This window comes from Danio rerio, chromosome 22 (assembly GCF_049306965.1).
Source record: "Danio rerio strain Tuebingen ecotype United States chromosome 22, GRCz12tu, whole genome shotgun sequence".
In the NCBI taxonomy this organism is placed as follows: domain Eukaryota; kingdom Metazoa; phylum Chordata; class Actinopteri; order Cypriniformes; family Danionidae; genus Danio; species Danio rerio.
This window is the reverse complement of record NC_133197.1, coordinates 1,921,003-1,938,135: the sequence shown is the minus strand read 5'-3', so window position 1 is coordinate 1,938,135 and position 17,133 is coordinate 1,921,003. Positions and strand designations below refer to the sequence as shown.

At 38.8% G+C, this 17,133-nt stretch overlaps 1 protein-coding gene across 7 annotated transcripts; it reads right to left on the bottom strand.

Annotated features, from left to right (window-relative positions):
• Positions 1-236: 236 nt before the first annotated feature.
• znf1184 (zinc finger protein 1184) lies at positions 237-16,566 on the bottom strand. Of its 7 annotated transcripts, none has more exons than XM_073936885.1 (4): positions 16,387-16,566; positions 6,154-6,389; positions 5,935-6,038; positions 237-4,026 (listed from the first exon to the last, which is right to left on the bottom strand). In XM_073936885.1, the coding sequence occupies exons 3-4, from the start codon at positions 5,987-5,989 to the stop codon at positions 2,882-2,884; spliced, it is 1,200 nt and encodes a 399-aa protein (XP_073792986.1). In that variant the 5' UTR covers positions 5,990-6,038; positions 6,154-6,389; positions 16,387-16,566; the 3' UTR covers positions 237-2,881. The 7 variants fall into 7 exon arrangements, with proteins under 7 accessions (XP_073792986.1, XP_073792982.1, XP_073792980.1 ...); XM_073936881.1 differs by having other exon boundaries at positions 6,216-6,389; XM_073936879.1 differs by lacking the exon at positions 16,387-16,566 and adding an exon at positions 6,527-6,577 and having other exon boundaries at positions 6,216-6,281.
• Between the last annotated feature and the right edge of the window lie 567 nt (positions 16,567-17,133).

The following is a 17,133-nucleotide window of genomic DNA, read 5'->3' as shown; positions in this document are numbered from 1 at the left end:
GCCTGAAAACTTTCAAAAATTTTACGTGTACCTAATTATATTTATATCAGGAGGCCAGTGTTGGAGGCCAGTTTCTTAAAAAAGTAATAATGACAAGTTACTGACTACTACTGGAAAATTGTACTTTGATTACATTACTAATTACTTCATGTAAAAAGTAATCAGATTACTAATTACTCTGCTTTGAAGTTACATTTAAAACATATCAAATATACCTATAAAAATACAAAATAAACTGCAGCTCTTTTAGTTATTTAATATTCACTGAGAAACATTACAATGGGTCGATCACAGCAGTTTGACGTATACATAAGACTTAAAGAGATAGTTCAACCAAAGCTTACAATTCTCTCATCATTCACTATTCCAAAGCTGTTTGTCTTTTTTTTTTTTTTAACACAAAAGAACACATGAAGAAAACAGGATACCACTGGTATCCATAGTATGAAAATCACTGCAGTGAGGTATCCTCTTCACATTCAGAAGATACCTTCACTTCCGATCCTGCACACAAATCCAATTTTGCCTGTTTACGCCGAGTTGTGCCACTGTGTTTTTGGGCGCCAATGTCCTCCTTGATGACGAGTATTGTCATCGAATGCTTTCTGTTTAAGTGCTTGAACAAGAAACTGGTCGAGTTAAAAGCGATGGAAAGTTCTGGACATAAGACTGACTTTCCAAGCAATATTTTAGCTCAATGGTATCAAAGTAATGTCTGTATTTCCACTTGAAAAAGCAGCCGCTCTCATCAAAGAAGCATTTTTTCTTCTAAAGACTGTATTTGTAATGTAATGTGTGTGGCCAAAACTCTACGGTTTCTCTTCAGTCTGAATACTCTCCTGCAGTTTCAGTTCTCGAGCTTCAATATTAGTCTTCACTTAATGCACAAACACAGATCTTCTGAGATGCTCAGTGTGGTGGGGAGAGCGTGGCCGAACACCCAGAAAGGGGAGAGAGCGAGTGGAGACACCGGCGGCTGGTCAGTGGCCCAATCAGAAAGAATTATTAACACCAGTTTTCTCTAGTGATTGAGCCGGAGAGACACTGGCTGCGTTCGAAACCGCCTACTACTCAGTAGGTACTGCATTTAAATGTAAACGCACTACTCGGCCGTTCGAAAAGTACGCTCTATACCAGTGGTTCTCAAACTGTGGTACGTGTACCACTAGTGGTACGCAGGCTTCCTTCTAGTGGTACGCAGAGTAATCCAATATCAATGTCATATATACAACATATATTTCAAAATTGATCAAAAATGGTTCATATATGAATATGATGACATATAGCCTATATTTATGAGGTCCAAGCAACATTTCCAGGTTGTTTTATTTATTTTTTTACATATAAGCACAGTACAGTGTTAATGTTCAAACTATTTATAATGTTTAAAGTGGCTGATAATAATAAAAATTCTTAATAATAGTAGTTAATCTGTCACGATTTTAAACTGCAGAGTTGTAGCTGCCTTACTGGGCCTACTACGCTACTGTATTTCAATACTGGTCATTATGGTGGTACTTGAAGGGACAATTTTTTTCTGAGGTGGTACTTGGTGAAAAAAGTTTGAGAACCACTGCTCTATTCAGTATGAATGTGAAAAGTATGAATGGAATTCAGACGTACTACATCCGCCATTTTGTCATGGTCACAGGACCTACCTGCGTCAGTTGCGTCGCTCTACTCCCATTCATTAATTCTCTCGTGGGGCATTATGTGATAGGATGCGCACTCCAGAATCTCGCCGGAAGTAGTAAGTCATCCGGGTACTTCTCGCATACTGATTTTCGAATTCTATGAATTCAGACATAAATGCGTCCCAAATGGCATACTTATGCACTATTCTATGCCATTTTGTAGTATGAATAGTGTAAGTAGTGTGTTCACACTGAAAACTCTAAAAATAATAAGTGCACTTTAATTACCCGGATGATGCACTCATTCGGCCGCTAAAATGAAGTGTGTAATGATGGACACTTCACGCACTCAACGACCGCAGGTTTGCTCACGTAGCGGAAGGGGCGGAGCTATCGGGCGCACATGTTGGATAACTTTATTTATTTTGGATGATGAAAGCAAAATTATCCTACGAGAGCGATTATTATAGCGCCTTCCGATGGTGAATGCGGTTATACTCACGGCAGGTATTATTTGATAATTCGGTCGTTTATTTCACTGATTTGGCAACCGTCAAACATCATCAGGGAAACGTTTTGAATATCCGCTTAGTAAAAAAACATTAGTGCGCCATTTGGGACGACACTACATACATATACTATGCTGTTGAGTGTGTAAGTACATAGTGCATGAGTGCATAGTGTGCCATTTGGGACGCAGCTATACTGATTTTAGCGTACTATATAAGTATGGAAGTATGCGGTTTTGGACGCAGCCACTGCCTTAAGAGAGCTGGAGAGACCAGTCGAGAGAGAGCGAGCCGAGCCACTGCACGCACTTTTAAACCTTGTGCTATCGGACACTCAAAATAAAGAATAATTTTCTCTTATCTTATCGCCGACCATGTCTTCTTCTTCCCACAACAAAGAACCTTTCTACACTCAGTTTAAATGCAGACCTGTAATACCCCACACACCAATCATGAGCGCTGTCACTCTTAATAAGCCGCGGTGTGAGTTTCGTTTCAGTTTCTCACTGAACGCTTAAAATCAAATGGGAGTCGTTGGGATCATTAGATAAAAATAAATGCATATTATAAGACAATGACAGTGTTCTTTGAACATGAATTCACATCAGCCTGTTGTTGGAGACCCCAAAACCAAACTTTTACCTTTTATAATGCACAACAGGGGCTGTTTAACTGAGAAATCTGGTGTTAATATAAAGAGTTTTCATTTCGTTGAGGTGTAAAACTCTCTCTTAATGATCATGAATAAGGCTTCACCTGTGTATGAAGTCTAAGATGTCTCTTCAGCTCTGAAATTCTCAAAAATACTTTGCTGCAGTGATCGCATTTGTGTTTTCTCTCTCCAGTGTGCGTCAGTATGTGTTCAGAAAGAGTGGAAGATCGTGTGAAACTCCTCCCACACTGAGTACAAGTGAACGGTTTCTCTCCAGTGTGAATCCTCTCATGTGCTTTCAGGTATCCTGAATCTCTGAATGCTTTGTTGCAGTGTGAACACACGTACGGCTTCTCTCCAGTGTGAATCAGCTGGTGTCGTCTCAAGTCTGTAGCTTTCATAAAGCTCTTCCCACAGTCAGAGCAGACAAACTCTCTCACGCCAGTGTGGATCTTCTGATGGCCTTTTAAATGTGACTTCTGTGCAAAACTCTTCCCACACTCAGAACATGAATAAGGCTTCTCCTTTGTATGACCTATAAGATGTCTCTTCAGGTCTGCAGGCCTCGAAAACGTTTTACCGCAGTGATCGCATTTGTGTGGTCTCTCTCCAGTGTGGAGCATCATGTGTTCATTAAGGTTTGATACTTGTGTGAAACCTTTCCCACACTGAGTACATGTGAACGGTTTCTCTCCAGTGTGAATCATTTTGTGATATTTAAGGATCCCAGCCAGTCGGAATCTCTTGTTGCAGTGTGAACACTCAAAAGGTTTCTCTCCAGTGTGAATGCTCTCGTGTATTTTCAAGTATTCAGGTCTAGTAAACGTCTTCTTACACTCAGAGCACACAAACTCTCTCACTGCTGTGTGGATTTTCTTGTGTAGTGATAAATCGGTCCGTCGTCTAAAACTCTTTCCACACTCAGGGCATGAATAAGGCCTCTCCGTTGAATGAACGCCAAGATGTCTCTTCAGCTCTGAAGGCCTCAAAAATGTTTTGCTGCACTGATCACATTTGTGTGGTTTCTCTCCAGCGTGGATCATCATGTGATGCTTGAGATCAAATTGAGAGCTTAAACTCTTTCCGCATTCAGTGCAGGTCAAACCTTTCACAGCCGTTCTTTCCATGAAAACACTGTGTTCAGTCTTTGATTCAGTTTTGGTTTCAGTTTTGACATGATGTTTCTCCTCATCTTCACTCAGTTCTTCACTCTCCTCCTTCACCATCACATCTGAAAATTAATAAGTCACATTTTAAGAGTTTAGCTTTTATCCATACTGGTGTCATTATGCTGCTGCGCTGTCAGCTAATCGTGACATGAACTGCACTCGGCAGTGAAAGTGAAACCGAAAGTGCAAATCATTTAAATCAGGGGTGTCCAAACTGGGTCCTAGAGGGCCGGTGTCATACATATTTTAGTTCCAACCGCATTTGAACACACATGAACCTGCTAATCAAGCTCTTACTAGGTATACAAGAAACTTCCAGGGAGGTATGTTGAAGCAAGTTGCAGCTAAACTCAGCAGGACACCGGCCCTCCAACCGAGTTTGGACACCCCTGATGTAAATGATCATATCGCGTTTTAGAGTTGATTACGACAAGCATTTGATTTGTTTTCTTTCATAGTGAGCACAAAGTATTGCACACAAGCGTTTAACAGTGTCAGAATAACTACTCTACCCCAGGGGTTTTCAAACTTTTAGGACACATACCTTCCATCAAGTTTGTCCAATTTTCACTACTGTCAATGCGAGCGCACATTGAAGAAGATGCCCAGAGGCGATATGAACGTGGAGATGCTTATTGCTCAGTGAACACTAATCATTTCTTCATCGCTAGAGCTGGAGCTGCTGTTTGAACCATCCATGCTTGTTCGAGTCACCAGTAAATTTAACAGCAAGCGTGTGAACTTCCGCTCCTCCACTTCTTCTGTGTTATAACCGGGTGTCAGAACCTTATAGTTGTGCAGCGCCATCTAAAGCCTGGTTTATACTTCTGCGTCAAGTGACCGGCGTAACTCACGGCGCATGCAACACGCGTAGCTGTGCATTTATACTTCTGCTGCCGTCTCTGTTGGTCTGCATTGACACTTCCGAAACGCTAGTGGGCAGTGAGGTTTAAATGTTCCTCTGCGTCGAGTTTCTTCGCTGCTGTTTTGCTTTTCCTGAACACTTCCGGGATGTACAAGTTGCTCAAACTCGCTCATTTTGAGGCAGGAACCGGCGGACGGGCAACAACTTTAACTATGAGGTAAACACAAAACAAAACTTTCCATCCGGAGCTCCTTCACGGGACTCCAGACTTGTAAACAATCACTCCATCAGGCTCGCACCATTCACACGGCTCTCTCCAGACTCGTAAGCGATACCAAGCCGACCAATCACAGAGCTTGCGATACACGTCGTTGCGACGTGTAGTTACATTTTTTGAGAGGTGCACGTCAGCGACGCTGACGGCCACGGCGAAGGGCTATGCGTCAGCGCCGTAGCATACGCCGGCGTTTGACACAGAAGTATAAATCAGCCTTAACGTCAAAAGAGTGATTTAGCATACTCTTCTGCTTGACGCCAATGAAAAGCGATTGGGTTTGAACACTGAAAAACGTGTCGTAAAACGCTGACGATAAACGCAAACTAAAAACGTCCCTGTGTGTAGGAGCCTTTATTCAGATTAAGGCAAATAACTATTAGAGATGTCCATGTAAACGTAGTCAGTATGTCTCTTTAAAGTAAGTGAAAGATCCAGAAGGACACAGCCTACTGCTGATCTGATTCAGGAGGGCACTTTTTCGTCAGATGGCTCACCAGTTTTACTTTCATTCACAGTTATTATTTTTAAAAGCACCTGCTCCATTTTATTTGTATATAATTTACCTGAACGCATTAACTCTACAGGTACCTGACATTAATTATATTCCCTCTAGTAAACGCATTAAAATCATCATTATAATTTACTCAAGTGCGCGCTTCACACAGTTTAGAAACCGCTGGTCTACCCTCTAGCTGGGCTTCGCTCCAGCAAATGTGTCTGAAAATCTAATATTCGATATTGTTTGCAGATATTCAAGAAATGCAGAGAAATGTAACAACCTCACTGTTGTTCAGCCTCATTATTGAAGAGTAATGAATAAACACAAACCTATTAGTTCTTCAGTCTCTTCCTGTTTAATTCTGCAGGGTTCTGGATCACTCATCTTCTCACTGTCCTTCAATAAACTCTGTCTTTGTCTTTCACTGATGGGGCTTCAGGAGAACAGAGAAATCTGATTCATTTACACTGTTTGAAGAAATAAACATTATGATGTTATATCTTGTGATACAATATGTGATTTGCTCAAGTCAGGTGACATTAACTTACATCTAAAAATCTGAATATTGATGAGCCTCAGACTATAAACATTCATTAAACTCATCACTCACATCCTGAAGTCTCCTTTCAGATACTTTGAGATGTTCCTCATACAAACGTTGATAAACTCTTGCACACTAACAAAGTAAAACTCAAATACTCAGATTATATGTTGTGAAATTACAAATAAAAACACAGAAAAACTAACACTAAGCTCATATTGTCCTCTCAGAGCTCCTCTCTGCCTGCTGTATTGTTCTGGTCAGCAGACACACAGATAGAGGTGAACTCAATGCAGAAACTAGTCGCAGATTGTCGCTTTAATAAACTGTAAAGTGTGTTTTATTGTCGTGTAAACACGAGAAAAGCGTCAACGACTCACCTCAGCTCTGAAGACTCGACGCGGAATGAACGCGTCAGCGCTGACGTCATCACTGCGAAGCGGGAGCAAAGGAAGATCAACAAAAACTCGCCAAATTTAAAGGTGTTTTTAGGCACTAAAACCGCTGTTAAAATGCACTAAATTCAAACGTAATAGGCTTATTTCATAGCTGACGGGCATAAGTCTAAAACTGTACATTCCTAAAGTAATAAAATTGTTTTTAATAAAACATAACAGCATTTTTTTCTTACAGGTTCACTCATTGATTTTCTTTTCGGCGTAGTCTCTTTATTAATCCGGGGCCTCCACAGCGGAATAAATAATTTTACGCAACGGATGCGCTTCCAGCGGCAACCCATCTCTGGGAAACATCCACACACACTCACTACAGACAATTTAGCCTACCCAATTCACCTGTACCTCATGTCTTTGGACTGTGAGGGAAACCGAAGCACCCGGAAGAAACCCACGCGCACATGAGAAAAACAGGTAAACTCCACACAGAAATGCCAACTGACCCAGCTGAGGCTCAAACCAGCGACCTTCTTGCTGTGAGGCGACAGCCCCACCTACTACGCCACTGCCTCGCTTCTTACAGAATCAGAATAATAAATTAATCATATAATGATATTTAATTATTTACATGTCAAGAGCAAAGCTATTTATTCTGGTTTAATCTCCATCGACTTAAGTAGAAGTTTTTTGTTTCTAAAATTTATTTACGTCTAATGCAAAACACTTTTTGTACAGGGGCGATTAATCGAAGATGATTTTCATGTCCAATCTTTCAGTGATGCTGGTTCCAGTAAAATCTCATTTAAAATAAAAGCGTCGCTGTTCTAACCCATTATTAAGATGTTATTTGTAGATTTATCCATTATAGAGTGAAAGTATTACTAGCACATGTTCTTTAGGCCTGTGACTCTGAGCATTTCAAGAGTTCAAACATTTGGGCACAACAAATAATAACGTTTGGTGGTGCAATACACATTAGTTGTATTTAATTATTTGGACGATAAAGACTATACAGAGTTATTTCACATATTTTCACACCATTTTCTTGTCCAAATATCTACATTTAAAAAATTACTATATATATATATATATATATATATATATATATATATATATATATATATATATATATATACATTTACATTTAGTCATTTAGCAGACGCTTTTATCCAAAGCGACTTACAAATGAGGACAAGGAAGCAATTTACACAACTAAGAGCAACAATGAATAAGTACTAAAGGCAAGTTTCAGGTGTGTAAAGTCTAAGAAGGGAAGTATTAGTAGTATTAGTTTTTTTTTTTTTTTTTTGTACAGTTAGTGTGATGTTCAAAGAGGCAATTGCAGATTAGGAAGTGAAGTGGAGACTAAATAGTTGAGTTTTTAGTCGTTTCTTGAAAGTAGCGAGTGACTCTGCTGTTCTGATGCTGTTAGGGAGTTCATTCCACCAACTGGGCAGATTGAGCGTGAGCGTTCGCGAAAGTGATTTCTTCCCTCTTTGGGATGGAACCACGAGGCGACGTTCATTCACAGAACGCAAGTTTCTGGAGGGCACATACATCTGCAGAAGTGAGAGCAGATAAGAAGGTGCTAGGCCAGAAGTCACTTTGTAGGCAAACATCAGAGCTTTGTATTTGATGCGAGCAGCAACTGGCAGCCAGTGCAAACGTATGAGCAGCGGAGTGACATGTGCTCTTTTAGGTTCATTGAAGACCATCCGTGCTGCTGCATTCTGGAGCAGTTGAAGAGGCTTGATAGAGTTAGCTGGAAGCCCGGCTAGTAGAGAGTTGCAGTAATCCAGTCTGGAGAGAACAAGAGCTTGAACAAGGAGTTGAGCTGCATGTTCAGATAAGTAGGGTCGGATCTTTCTGATGTTATAGAGTGCGAATCTGCACGATCGAGCAGTTCTAGAAATGTGGTCATATATATATATATATATATATATATATATATATATATATATAATACACCATTGGCAGATTATTTAGCTTGTTGTAAGGAAATTACTTCATTATTATTTCTGAAAACAATTTCTTTGTACTTTTTAAAGAACCCTGATTTAATAATTCTGATATTTGGGAAAGCATTCAATATTCAATATCTCTACCTGAACACTGTTAAGACTTCCCAGAAAAACAGCTATTAAAATGGTCTGAGAGGGAACAATCAAACATCTGATGAAATTCTATTGATATGGAAATGTATATTTCGCAGAAAAATTAAACATCGCAATATCAGGTTTCTGTAGATGTAAAATAATTCCGTTAATATCAGTAGGCTGTTATTACTGTTATTCTCAAACATATGGTAAAATAAACAATACTGATATTAGGACAATGTGTAGGTGTACTGTTGGTTAAGATGCTCAATTTTGTATAGGCCTGGAATGGTGGACTTGAACAGACTTTACATTTGTCCTGGTCATTAATGCACAGTAAAGTGATGACATCAGAATACAACAATATATAATTATGAAGTTGAATTATTATGTTTGAGACATGCTTGCAATCTGTCATTGAAAACATTATTAGACCATTTTTTATCAGTAGCGAAATAAGACATTCATCATTATCAGACTCCTTCCTGCATTACATTCAACATTAATTAGACTGGACTAGTTATACTCGCACTGTTAAATGCTTATTCTCATGCACAATACTTTGTGTTCGCTATGAAAGAAAAACGTATGCTAGTCATAATTATAGCTTTAAAATGTGATTTGTTCATTGAAATATGGTGTTTACTTTCGGTTTCACTTTCACTTCCGAGTGCTGTTCATTTCATGTCTGCCATCACATCACAAAAAAACACACATGCAAACTATACTTCATGCATGGCTTCCAAACTGAATGATATTTACAACTTTATTACCTGATATTCACAGCCTATGTAGGTTCTGTTTACTAAAGTACACAGGGGCGCACACGACCTCTCTAAACACACAGCTCACGGTCAGCTCTTGTGCGATTTCACAGCCACAAATACGTCATTTAATGAAGACAGAAATGACATTTTTGGGTGAATTATACCTTACAGTCAGAGGTCGCGTTAACCAAATATTTTCCGTCATTGACAGATTTTTTTCAGCAGTGATGGAAAAATCTGAAGGTGATCCGTCATTTTGACGGATTATGCTGAAAGGGATCTATTGTAATGTGTAGCTAACTGTAATTCCCACTCCTGTCCAGGTGATGGCGATTGTCCTTGTTTTGTCTCCTCTTGTAATTGTGTGTAGTTGCAAAAACCTGTCAACACTCCCGTTTTTCCCGAGAGTCTTACGTATTTCCGATCCATGTCCCGTATCTCCCGGAATGCAAGATCATTATTAAAATATGAATGAACAAAGCAATTAGAAAATATGCAAATTAAATGACGCTCAATAAGAGGTTATGACGGGATTTTTACAACCCTCTCTATCAAAATGACGGACAATGAGAAAGTCTAACGCGACCTCTGCTTACAGTATGTGACTCTCATCTCCATTTAGAGGTGTCCATGTTGCTGAGCTAAGTATATATAACAATGTGAAGACTTGTGCGGCCTCCTTCATGCTTCTCTCCTGACCTAGAAAATATAATTGGCAGAGTCATAGAGATGCTGGATTAGGATCGTGTTTAGGGTAGAATCAAGATTGTGATCTTTTTTTGATTAAAGCTGCGGTCGCACTAGAGTTTGAGCTTGCGAAATTCTGTTGTACAGGATAATTAAACAAGATAATTAGACATTAAAAAAGCGAGCGATTGCTCTATATTTTACATTTCTGTCCAGAGAGGACATGTTTTGATCCTCGATTAGCAGGCCCGGATTAAAAACTCAGGGGCCCCTGGGCCATTGTCTTGTAAGGCCCCCTACCTGGCCGCACCCCTATAGTTGAATTAATAAATAAGAATAATATAATAATTTTTAAATAAAATGAATCTTCAATTTGTTGCCCACATATTTAAATAAATGATATATATTACATTTATATTTATAGTCTACAAAGATTTAACTTATTTTTCAAAGCATTTAATAAAAATACTAATATAACTAGTATATATAAAACTATAGTATATAATTTTTAAAAAGGGTATTTTAATGTATTGCTTTTACAAACTTATAAAGCATATTGGCATAGCATATAACACACAATGCTTCTCCAATCCAGTTCTATGAATCTGAGTTCTATGAATCGGATTCATAATACACACTTATTAATGTATTACTGTCTCTCTCCTCCTCTCCCTGTATTTTTCTGTATTTTTCTGTATTCTCTACTCTTCTAGTGATGAAGACTTGATTATAAACCTAAAAGTATCCGAAATCACACACACTATACCTCTTCTCTTCCGTCTCTCTCCTCTCTCTCTCTCCTTTTTCTGTCTGTCTCTCACATGATAAATCCAGTCCACGCTGCGCTGCCGTTAGCCTCCTCTGCCTGGTTAATTCTTGCTACTTATTTAACGTTAACATAACGTCTTCTTCTGTACCCTCATTTTTCTGATCATGGGTCTGTTTGAAGAAGGTGTGTATGGAAAATGCCTCAATAAGATGCCTCCTCTCCTCTTTCTCTCGCGTTTGCTAAATCCACTTGTCCACTCATTTTTGATTTATGATGACCGATACTAACGTTACACTAAAGTCCGCTCAGTTAAGTGCGGGTTATTTCAAAACTGACGTTTCCGCGAGACACTTGTGACTTTATATCACATTTGCATTATTTTAAAAAAATGTTTCCTTCCTGTTAAAAATAAATATATTTCCAATCTGATATGTAATGGGGAGAAAAAAAGTAGCACGAGTTCAGCTGATGGTGGATTCAAACCGAGTTGATGATCAATCGCGTCAAAAGATGATGCTGTGCGCTTTACGAGGTGCGCCACTGAGACTGTAGTGCTGAATCGCTCTTTACTCATCTTGTCTCAATCAATCAGGCATCGATGGTCATAAACCCTGAATAGCTTATTCCAACAAGATGCGCTATTTGCAATTAGTCTAAAAAGACACTCTGAAATTGCCTTTTTTCTCCCCCCTCGCAGGGGCCCCTAGTGCGCACGGGCCCCTGGGCCTGCGCCCATAAGGCCCATTGGTTAATCCGGCCTTGTCGATTGGTCTCACACAGTCAAGTGATGTGATTTCGCAGGTCAGAGTTCGCCAAGCTTGAACTTTGCTCAGCAGTGAACTGCGAAACTTGATGCACGACCTTGCGTATCCAGTCTGATGCATTGGCGTGCGTATGAATTGAAGTCTGTGGGGAAAAAAGTCCAGTGTGACCGCAGCTTAACCATGCATCCCTAATCGGGTACAATTCCCTATTAGCAAACGATCGGAATTCATTGACATTCGCATAATTTAATGGCGAAAACTGATGTGTATCAATAAGTTTGTAATAAATGGTTGGAAGATAAAAGTTAATCAACGTCTAAAACTCTTTCTTAATGAACAAGAAGGAGGCTTTTCTTTCGTATGAACACTACGATGTCTGTTCAGATGTGAACGCCTCAAAAACGATTTGCCACACTGATCACACTTGTGCGTTTTCTCTCCAGTGTGCGTCAGCATGTGTGAATTCAGGGAGGATGAAACTCTGAAACTCTTCCCACAATGAGTGCATGCGAACGGTTTCTCTCCAGTGTGAACCCGCTCATGTGCGTTCATGTGTCCTATATGACTGAATGTTTTGCTGCAGTGTGAACACGTGTACGGTTTCTCTCCTGTGTGGATCATCTGGTGCTGCTTCAAGTGTCCAGCTGTAATAAAAGTCTTCTCACACTCAAAGCACACAAACTCTCTGACACCAGTGTGGACATGCTGATGCAGTTTTAGATGTGCGTGCTGTGCAAAACGCTTTCCACACTCAGGGCATGAGTAAGGTTTCTCGTTTGTATGAACTCTAAGATGGATCTTCAAGTCTGAAGGCCTCAGGAATGTGTTGCTGCATTGATCACACGTGTACGGTTTCTCTCCAGTGTGGATCATCTCGTGTGATTTCAAGTGTCCAAACTGACTGAATCTTTTGTCGCAGTGTGAACACTTGTACGGTCTCTCTCCAGTGTGGATCATCATGTGAAGCTTGAAAGGGCGATTATAACTGAAACCCTTTCCACACAGAGTGCAGGTGAAACATTTCACGGCTGTCCTCTTCATTGAAAAACTACGTACAGTCTTTGACTGAGTTTGGGTTTCACTTCTGACATGATGTTTCTCCTCATCTTTACTCAGTTCTTCACTGTTCACCATCACATCTGAAAAATTATGTGAATAAGTTACATTTACACAGTCTAGTTTTTACCTATATAGTCAATCGGCTCCAATTATGGCCATTTAACCAGACGCTAAATAAGTCTTTTATGTCTCCAGAATGTGTCTGTGAGGTTTCAGCGCTCCTTAAAGTCCCTTTAAGGCAAGTCATTTCACTCGGCGGCCATCACTCAGGCATTCTGTTTGAATATGGAAACATCAAATTCTCCAAAACTACTTGCCAAGCTTACGATTAAACTTAAAATAACGAATAACCAATAAAACTAAACAACATCTGTCTATTTAGTTTCATTTCTAAATATTCGTATCACACAAAATCTGCATAAACTGATGTCTGGTCCCAGCCCCTCCCCCAGAGAATTGTCATTCTATGGCAATCACTGATTGGGTCCTGTACTAGAAGGCGGGTTTTATTCTTGATATAGCAATAGCTGATTGGCTCCTGTATTAGAAGGCGGGGCTTCATTCGCCATATTGGCAGTTACACTTTTCCCCATTCAAAAGTTCACGAGTGGCATGTCTTGTGTATTCTATAGTCTTAAGCCCCTTTCACACAGTGATACCAGTAAATATCTGGAAAATTTCCGAAACGACTTTACCGGTAAATAAAAAAAAAGCGCTGTTCACACAGACGAGGACGTTATGGAATTTTCCCGGAAAAGACCATTCACACAGCCACTCCAAAATAGCTGTAAATTCTGATATCACTGACCAGAAATGAGCTCTAAACAGCTGCGCTTGTATTTGTAAACATTTGACTACATTACTAACTCTGTGGATGGATCAGTGTTAAGAACAACTTCGATGAAAATATAGAGGAACGCTTTCGCATGTCGAGATGTTCATGATATGTGTGCGTGCTGGCGCTCATGGCTGCTTCACGCGCACACGTGACGCGTCAAGCAACTGAAGGAAGCAGAGCTTGAAGGTAAACAAACAACAACTTATCATAAGCATCGTATCGATAATTATTTCCACAGTCGGCATTAAGAAGGAACATATAAACGTGATCTGACTTACATCCAGCAGCTAAATGTGTCTGGAAAAATATTCAAAGGCTTTTATTCTCATAAACCATACGGACGTGAATGCGTCTGACTGTTCTGATTGGTTAAAGTAGACGTCTAACGTCAGCACGTTCCTGACTTGCGCGCGCTCTTTCCGGCAATCCTTCTGTGTTCACACAATGCAGCATTACGGCAAATTACCGTTAATGTTACATCTTCTCTTTCCGGAAAATAGCTGGAACTATTTTCAGAAAGAGCCTGTTTACAGTTTTCCGGAAAGGTCTGTATGTGTGAAAGGGGCTTTTGTTTCAGCTCAATATACACATCAGATCATTTGTTATACCCAGTTGAAAATGTCAAAGTGAATTGTAACGTTGTTGTGCCTTTAAATCAGGGGTGCTCAAACTTTTTGTTACGAAAAGTGCAAATACTAATCTTCTTTTGAGGGCTATGGGTCGACGGTAAATATACCAAACTGTACTGCATTAAAGTTGGCATGGTATTTTCCAAATGTATTGATATTTCAAAGATAAATAGGAAAAAATACTTGAACCGTATTAATAGCGATACATTTTTGTACATTTTATTATGAAGTTTTTCCAATAAGACATAAACAATCCTATTTATAACAATAGAGTCTAATGCGGAGTGATGCTGCCTTTGCCTTGATTTGGTCGCTGATGTTTTCTGCATTGTCCTCTGTCGACTGACAGCATTTACTTTTAAAAAAAATCTGATTTATTCAAAACGTTAAATAATTTATTCAAAATGTTACACACTTTGTGTCAGCTTTTTTAATTTAATAAATTTGTATTTTTGGAGCTTTGGTGTTGCCGCCTTTGATGAATATTCAAAACATCTAAATGAAAAATTTAATTTTAGTTAGCTTTTTTGTAGCTCAACAATTAAACAAAGGGTTTAAGTTAGAAATGATGATCTCTGTTAAAGGCATTTCCTACAATCTCCTTCCTCTTTTCTCAGATAGGATGACGGTCCAAATCAAAGGTTACCATAGGCCTACTTTAGCCTGTGGACTATAGTTTGGGCATCTCTGCTTTAAATGCAAATGAGGAGCTAGATCTCTCCGCCCACTCAAATCAAGTTCTGCCACATCCACCTTTGGGACACTATCATACACCCAGCGCAAAAAGGCACAAGACTTGTTTGGCCCGACGTGTTATTTTCAAACTAGCGCAATCTTAATTTTCCGTTTTAAATAAACCCATTTCAGAAAGATTGTGGAAAAAATCGTGATATATTTATGCCATATTGCACAAGCCAAATATATATAACACAGTATCAAATAAACACAAACCTATTTTTTCTTCAGTCTCTTCCTGTTTAATTCTGCAGGGTTCTGGATCACTCATCTTCTCACTGTCCTTCAATAAACTCTGTCTTTGTCTTTCACTGATGGCGGCAGAGCTTCAGGGGAACAAACAGAGAAATCTGATTCATTTACACTGACTAAGGAAATAAACACATTATGATGTTACAGGCCCGTAGCAAGGGTGGGTTCAGGTGGTTCGAAAGACCCAGCCCTGACTGACAAAGGTCCAGAATTTGTCCCATACATGAGCTCATTTGTCCTGTTTTTACAGGTATTCTATAATAAATTGTGAAAATAACCCATCGGAGAAGGTTTTGAGAGGAATCCTGTGTTGGCTGTCGCTTCGTCATGGCTGAAGAAAGTTGAATGTGCTGGCTGGCCAGCTTGTTATTTGCCTAAAATAAGACAACAGGCTAGTTTTAATTTTAAACTTTAACAGATTCAAATTATTTTCCAATGATATATGATGTATACATTTGAATAATAATAAAAATAAGTATAGTTTTTATATTTCTTTACTCTGAATGTTTAGAAAATGTTTTTGACATCAAAACATGTGGTTATATAGTGCTTAAAATGTCACTAAAATTCAGTATTTAAACCTCCTAATTAAATATAAAATAAAGCAAATAACTGCAAAAAGGTCCACTTTTGGGAAAAACCCCCACCCCTTTCACCAGGCTGGCTACAGGCCTGAGTTATATCTTATGATACAATATGTGATTTGCTCAAGTCAGCTGACACCAATACAACAAACTTAATGTGGCAATTAGTAGATTTTTTTAGACATCAGTATAGTGAATATTGGAATAACTCTAACTTTTGACATGAAATAAAGAGGATTTCAGCAGCTCTGATGATATTGATGAACTGTAAACACATTAAACAGCCATTTAGGATCAGCAGCAGATCAGCTCTTTTTATATATCATTGTATTTATGTTTAAAGGATAAAACAATTACTATTGTAATTAATTAAATTGTATATTTTCACGTTTACCTCAATACTTAGTTTAAATATTATCCACGTAACGTTACGCATAGCAAATAAAGTATTTTGATTGTTAGCAGTAGCAAATCTATGTAGAGAAACTGGGAAAACAGAAAAACCTTTTAAGAATAAAGAGCTTAATGTAATGTTTTCTCCCTCTACTGTCGCCATATATTCCCACTCTTTCCATTCACAGATTATTCTTCACGATATTGATAATACAAACGTGGAAAAGGAGTTTCCTCACACAAGTAGTTTTCCTCTCAGAGCTGCTCTCTGCCTGCTGTATTGTTTTGGTCAGCAGACACACAGATAGAGGTGAACTCAATGCAGAAACTAGTCGCAGATTGTCGCTTTAATAAACTGTAAAGTGTGTTTTATTGTTGTGTAAACACGAGAAAAAGCGTCAACGACTCACCTCAGCTCTGAAGAAGCGACGCTGAATGAACGCGTCAGCGCTGACGTCATCACGGCGAGAGGGGCGCAACGACGGTCATCAGTTTTGCGATCCATAATTGTTAATATTCAATGGAGGAAAACATGGTTATTACCATATAAATTCTGTATTCCTAATAAAATGAAAGAGGTGCACTTTAAAATTTTGCACAATATTTACCCATGTAATGCACTTTTATCCAAATATTGTGATGTTACTGATATTTGCACATTTTGTAAGAATGAGAGTGAAGACATTTGTCACTTATTTTTTTCTTGCGATGTATCATCACTGTTTTGGGATGATTTAAGCTCATATTGTTTTTCCAAGGTTAATATGAGTGGTAATTTGTACCTTAAGGATGTTATTTGCTATTTTGAAAACCAAAACAAGGCGTTAGAAGCCACTGTGAACTTTCTTATACTTGCTGGGAAATTTTATTTTTACAAACAGAGGTTTCTTAAAAAAAATCCAATCTTTATTGACTTCTTATGTGAAATAGAACATTTAATTAAATCTCTTAGATTAATTGAAAATAAGAAATGTACTTCTTTCTTGAGCAAATATGATGAGATCTTTCATGCTACTTGA

Bases quoted from the DNA above. Each gene is read 5' to 3' on its own strand.
- znf1184 (XM_073936879.1), bottom strand. From the start codon at position 6,576: ATGACGTCAGCGCTGACGCGTTCATTCCGCGTCGAGTCTTCAGAGCTG. The intron at 6,282-6,526 runs GTGAGTCGTTGA...TTACTTTGTTAG, and splicing joins GTCGAGTCTTCAGAGCTGAG to TGTGCAAGAGTTTATCAACG. The intron at 6,039-6,215 runs GTGAGTGATGAG...GTTCTCCTGAAG, and splicing joins CTGAAAGGAGACTTCAGGAT to CCCCATCAGTGAAAGACAAA.